Below are 7,036 nucleotides of genomic sequence, written 5' to 3'. Positions count from 1 at the left end.
CCAAATCAAATTTCACACCTGGTTGTTCTTCTGTTTTTCGCTAGACGAGCCCTGTCATTTCCTCCCCAAGGCTCCGTTCTCCATGAGACACACAACCACCCCATACCCGGACCTGACTGAGTAGTCCCTATTCACAGTGTGGTGCCACACTAGTCTATCACGGCAATCAGTTCTACTTCAAAGGATACTTAAGATCGGAGCCACATAATCCCGGCTAAAGCCCGCCGCAATCATATCAGTATTCCAAGATTTTGAGGCCGGGTCAATTACATCACTCATCATAGTTCCTTGGCAGGCTCACCTGTGGCCTAACTTTGAACATGGAAGGTTTAAGGAACCATGGGTCTTCCCTAATATTGATATTGGTCCCGTCGCCCACCCTTCACCTTAAGTTTTGTTGTGTCACCTTACATGCTTCGAAAATGCCCTTCCAACCCCAGGACGTATTCCTTCCCTTACAAGCATCCTTAAAAGTTTTCCCTGGAAAGTATTTGTCCCTCAAAACTGTTGCTAGAAGAGACAACGAATTTTGGGTCAGGCGCCACCCAATATTGGCCATGAAAGCCAGATTGAAACATTGGATATCTCTGAAGCCCAAGCCTCCATACTGTTTTTGCTTCATTAACTGATCCCAAGAGATCCAGTGGACTCCTTTCTGCTGCTCATTGCCTCTCCACCTGTAGTTACGAATAACTTTCTCTATATCCCTACACACCCCAATTGGTAACTTAAAGCAACTCATGGCGTAATTCAGCATAGCCATAGCCACCGCCTTGACAAGGACTTCTTTCCCCGCTTGGGACAGGAACTGCTTGGCCCAACCCGCTATGCGAGTCTCAATATTCTCCCGGACCTCCTTAAAGATAACTTTTTTTGAGTGGCCAAAATTTGCTTGCAAACCTAAGTACTTCCCGAATCCCGCCTTACACTGAATGCCCATAGTTCTCCCAATTTCCTCCTTGGTTCGGTTCGTAGTCTTCGAGCCAAAGAAGTCGAACTTTTAGACATATTGATTTCCTGGCCAAATCCTCATGCATAATAGGGGTGGGTTCGGTTCAAATCGGTTCTGTTCGGTTCATTTTTTTCAATTTTTTTCGGTTTGGTTTTTTCCGGTTCGGTTTCGGTTTTTTGTTTTTTGTTTTTTTTCAAAAAATGAAAAACATTGAAATTTTAAATTTTAACATATCCAACACAATAATAACATAAGCATTCTAACTAGAATCAAAGACAATGAAAATAAACATTTAAAGTTGAACTAAAATCATCAATCAAGTCTTCCAAAGTCCAAACTAACAAGCTCACAACACAAAAATCGTACAAATGACTTAGAAAAGTTAAATTGTATGATGTTGTTCAAAGATCAGGGATGTTTGCTTGTAAATGCATGTTGACAACTTGATTAGTAAAAATAATGCGTGGGTGGATTTATTTAGTGTGTTTTGGATTCTTTTTTATCACAAATTACCCAAGTAATCTACCCGAAATAAATGTTTATGGATTCTGTTACATGTTATATGAGAGTAGATTTGGAAAAGAAAGTTGGGGCAGAAGTAGACAGTGTTATGGAGATGGATGTAGGTACTTCAGGAGGAAGTTTGGTTCCGGAACCTTATATAGGGGAGATATAATAGGTTAGGGTTTAGATTTTTTATAGGCCTTTATTTATTTATTTTGAGCTTAAAGTTTGGCAACACATTGGGTTTAGCACATTTTAACTTAAAAATTGGGTTTAGAAAATAATACCCAAAACAAATAATTAAAAAAAAATTAATTTAATTAATTTGGTTCGGTTCGGTTTGGTTTTTTCAATTCGGTTCGGTTTTTTCGATTTCGGTTCGGTTCGATTTTCGATTTTTTTTTCGGTTTTCGGGTTTTTGAACCCACCCCTAGTGCATAAATCTTCAACACATCCACTACTCATTGCGCCTCATCCACTATAGCATTACCAAACAACATTGAATCATCTGCAAAGAACAAGGGTGTTATCGTTACCCCGTTTGGCAACACCCTAAAACCATTAAGAACACCCTGCTCCAAACCATTCATGATCAGCATGGAAAACTCATCGGTGCAAAGAAGGAATAAGTAGGGAGATAATGGGTCTCTCTGCCTCAGCCCCTTCTTCGGCAAAATGTACCCGGTCGGGGTTTCGTTCACTAGAATATTGAAGGAAGCAATGGAGATGCATTCCTTAATCCATCTACAAAACAGCGGCACAAAACCCATTTTTGCCATTATAGTTAGGATGAACTCTTATTCAACGCGATCGTAAGCCTTAGCCATGTCCAGCTTTATTGCCAGGCTTGCTTGATCCTCATTTTTTTTATGAAGCAGGGAATGCATAATTTCATGCACCACTAGTATGTTGTCTTGAATTTGCTTCCCAGCGACAAAGGCAGATTAATTGTCACTAATCACCTTTGGCATCACCTTCTTTAATTTATTTGTAAGTACATTGGCAAAAATCTTATAGATTACATTGCATAGCACAATAAGTCGATATTACGTCATGTTCTTCGGCATTTCACCTTTAGAATGAACACCAAGTTGGTATGGTTTAGTTTCCACAAGAGCGTGCCCGAGTGCCAGAAGGCTTTGATTATCTTCACCACATATTTTCCCACTGTCTCCCAATGATCCTGGTAAAAGCAACCAGAGAACCCATCAGGACCCGAGGCATGCGTATGTGGGGTTTGAAAGGCTGCCACCTCAATTTCACCATCTGTCACTGGTGCCGTCAATGCGAGGTTATCCTCAAGTGCCACCCGGGCCTCCAAACAGCTCACAATCCCATCAATTTGACTAAGCCTACTAGTCTATAATAGCTTAGAAAAATAGGAAGTCATAGTAGAACTTATCCCGGTATCACTCTCATGCCACACCCCATTCGAGTCCTCCAATCCCCAAATCTGGTTAAATCTACACCTTTTCAGCGTTTGCGTATGGAAGAACTTCGTATTCTTATCTCCCTTTTAAGCCATTGGATCATCGACTTCACTCTCCAGTGTGACTCTTCATTCTTGTGGATGACCCAGAGCTTCCTTTCCTTTAGTTTAACCTCATACATGGTAAACCCGCTTGATTTATAAGCTGCTTTGATCTTTTTTTTCAGCTACTTAATGACTTTTTTAGAGTTCATGTCTCTCCCTCTATACCACGATTTTAAGCTTTTCATGATGAGTTTTCATTTTTTCACAAAATCGAAAGACATGTGAACTTCTGAACTTATCCCTCCAGTCCCCTGCCACCAAGTCACGGCACTCTTCAATCTTACTCCAGTGTGCATCATAAGTGAATTTTCTTCCCTTTCCACCTTTACATTTTTCGTGGACAGAAAGAGTAGTGCATGGTCAGACCCTTTCAACACCATGTGAAGAGCAGTGCATGGTTTGACCTTTCCAACATCATGTGCCTGATTTTGGTATCGGGGTAAAGATCATGCCACCCCATGGTTGTCAGCCCTCGATCAAGCCGCTATTGAATTAGTATAGCCTCTTTGTTATTCCGCCATGTAAAGGGACAACCTTCATAGCCTATGTCCATGAACTCATTTCAAGCCATGAACTCTCTAAAGTCACGCAAACTAGACGTCATTCTATAGTTGCCGCCTTCTTTTTCTTCATTACACAAGATATCATTGAAGTTCCCGATGATGAGACTTATGTCCCTGTCTTTTTCTATCTGCTTGCTCAAGCACACCCATTGGTCCCTCCGTTTTTTCTCATCAATATTGGCATAAATGGCAAACAAGCGACAATGACATTTTTTATTTTCATCCCATAGTCTTACTTCAATCACAAAGTCCTCAGACTTCACCAAAATCACATGTGAGTCGTCTTTCCAAAACACGCACAACTCGCCACTAATTCCTCTTGGTTCCAATGCATGCATATGCTCTATTCCTAGTCTCCTTTTAAGATATCCATAACGGCTACTTTTGTTCTTTGTTTCTAGCATGATTACTATGTCAGGGTGTGTGGAGCCGATTCTGCTCCAGCAAATTGTCAACTGTAAGGTCACCCCCGATACCTTGACAATTCCATGCGATTAGGTTCATGGGGACTTGGGAGACCTTTCACGGCTGGTCTCCTCCACCTCTAAAAATAAGCTCTTCCTTAGCCGATTACTTTTAGGTTCCACACATTGAATTGGCAAAGTATACTCCACATCTTGATACGATCGCTTTTTCCTTTGTGCTTATTCATCACAGCCTCAATAATAAGTGCCAATTCGAACGGATCATCATCCATAGCCATGTCTCCCTCTACATCTGCCACTCCACTCGCTTGAACATCTGAATCCTCCCCCTACCAATCATCCCCATATTTATATCATCTATAGCAAGTGGCACAAAGTTTAAATCAAATCATTGGCCGGTTTCCAAAGACACATTAGCCACATTCACCCTTTCTTCCTGCTCAGGAATTTCATGAAGGACAACATGATCAGCTCCAACAGTAACCACGCCCCCCAATCCAATTAACCTTGTGTTAAATGCCATTTCTCTAGCCCTTTTAGCATCATTCTCTTCCAATTGTTGGCGGCAGAATTTGTCAGGAAGCTTAGTGTCCCCATACCCACTTTTGCTCGAAGACCAACGAGGATTACTCGGCGAGGTAGCAGTGTAGATGACTTCATTTTCCACCTTAGTTATACCTTGCTCATGCTTTGAGATCTGCAACCCCCATACTATATGGGGCTCCCCATACCTGAAGCCGTTGAAGAGCGACTAGATCGTCTTCCCATGTCTGGTTCGTCACTCCGCTCATCTTTCCAATGCTCCGAGCTCCTCCGCCCCCTTTGACCCTATTGATACCCTGCTCCGTGAACCAGCTCCCAAAGGGTTGCCTCACAGGTCTGTCACTGCATCCAATCCTCGGAACGCAAATGCATCTTCCATATCCCTGGAGCTCTCATTATCTCCCATTCTATTGACCTAGAGGTATTTGCAAACTCTTGTTGGATGTCTTAACAGCCCACAAATTATGCAGTATTTCGATAATGATTCATACTTAAAGTCAACCTAGACCTTGCCATCATCAAGGAAGTTCACAAACGTCTCTCGTATGAGGGGTTTTCAGACATTGAATCTGATTTTCACTCAGAGAAATCTGTTAATGCAGTCACGGCTTCCCGACTTGTCTACCATTCGAACAGTGCTCATCAAACCTTCAATGGATTTGGCAACCGCCTAAGTCATGCTGAGCACCGGAACGTTGTGCAGCTAAACCCATAAAACACCCAAGGAGAGTGGTGCCTATATGTTCAGCCCATTCTCCGTTTGATCTGCCACTAGCACAAGATCGTTTTTGAAGGTCCAAGTCTGGTCCAAGTCTACCACCCTTTGCAAATCGCGTTGTTCTGAAAAACATGCCGGGAACCTCCGTTCTCTAATGTCCCTGATAGAGACCTCTCTTGTCCTTGATAGAGACCCTCTCTCGTCCCCGCCAAAACGACATAAAGCAGTCGACAAACACTTCTCCGTTCACATCCTTGGAAGTGAGCATTTCTACAATCATGGTGTATTAGAACCTCAATAAGGCTCATTCGACATCCTTCATCTCAATGTTGATAGCCCCGCGCTTTTTCTCAGATAATTTTAGGTTAGAACCAAATCGTGAACCCAAATCCTTCATTTCTTTCCTTTCGCTCTCCACCGCCATGGCAGAACAGATGACTCGCTTCAATCGAGAGTCCCTTCACCCCCTTGCACCCTTCCGCAAGTTCTCATGTCATGGCAACACTAGATTTGCTCTCAGATCCTCCCTTCCTAGCGAGAAACCCAAGGCGACCCTAGCCCCAGCCAATCCAAAACTTCGCAGCAAAACGGCAGGCCCACACACTGATAAGCACCAAATGCCTACCCTCACAACTGATCCAAACTACCTACGGGCACCGAGCAAAGAGCATCGAGAAAAACCCCCATTTCAAGAACCACAGTGGTGTACCAGGACAAACAGATCTCAGACGGCCAAAGAGGGAGCCAGAGCACCACTACCCTTTCCTTTCGAGGAACTTTAATATTTTAGTTTGGTTCTATATGAAATGGTTCATGTTCATGTGTGATACATTCGATTTAATGAATATTCTTTTGGAAGCAATCATTTTAGTCAAATTATGAGAATTAATTTTCTAATTCATTACCGTGATTAGTGATAATAAATTATGGACTTCATTAGAAAATGGGTCATTTCTATGCATATAATAGTGCACATACTCATCTATGTCACAGTAATGAAATACACGTAATAGAGTTTTAATGTGAAAGTAAGGCTAGAGAGAAACCTAAATTTCCTCTACACCTACGGTTCGTCTACAAATCGTTGAAGATAGATATTGTAAATCACATTTAACGGTTAATTATCAAGGTATATGATTTACGTATTCTACAATAATTGTTTGTAAAAATCATAGAGTTCAAAATCTTGAAGCATGAATTGATTCTTAGGAAAACAAATGAAAAAGGCTTGAAAACTTTGAGTTTTAACAATAATGACAAAATAAAGGGTGAAGTGAATAGTACCATGATTGACTTTTTAGTGTAAAAATATGGTTTTTTGTTAAATTGAACAATATCGGGAGCTTTTCGTTAAAATTCCCTTGATTCTTATGGCTTTATCAAATTTTAAGTTTATAACAACAACAACAGGCACGGCAAATTTTTTCAATAAAAAATAAATTACATATAAATTTTGTAGAGAAGAAATGCGTAAAACAATAGTATAGCGCAGAGGGTTTGGATTTTTTAATGTTTTTTCTTTAGAAAGGCGGAACTTTTTTTTTTTTGTGTGATATCCACACACCCCATTTTACTTCTCACACACATTTTTAATTTTCGGCCATCGGATCGGATGAATTGAAGAAGATCAATAGACAGAAATTATCAAGAGATGTGTGACAAGTAAAATGAGGTGTGTGAATAGCAAACCCCTTTTTTTTTTTTGGACGAAGAGGAACTGAAAAATTGGGCCACTCTGCCACTGACCTTGAAAGCCCAAAAAAAGGAAAGCCCAAAATACTAGAATCTTAAGCGCGC

The 7,036-nt window shown here is 41.1% G+C and overlaps 1 protein-coding gene across 1 annotated transcript; it reads right to left on the bottom strand.

Moving 5' to 3' along the window:
- Window positions 1–382: 382 nt before the first annotated feature.
- On the bottom strand, window positions 383–940 carry LOC126602722 (uncharacterized mitochondrial protein AtMg00310-like). The gene has a single exon (XM_050269613.1). It carries the CDS (start codon window positions 938–940, stop codon window positions 383–385), a length of 558 nt encoding a protein of 185 aa, XP_050125570.1.
- Window positions 941–7,036: the final 6,096 nt, after the last annotated feature.

This window comes from Malus sylvestris, chromosome 15, assembly GCF_916048215.2.
Source record: "Malus sylvestris chromosome 15, drMalSylv7.2, whole genome shotgun sequence".
Lineage (NCBI taxonomy): Eukaryota > Viridiplantae > Streptophyta > Magnoliopsida > Rosales > Rosaceae > Malus > Malus sylvestris.
This window is presented reverse-complemented; position numbering and strand designations above follow the sequence as displayed.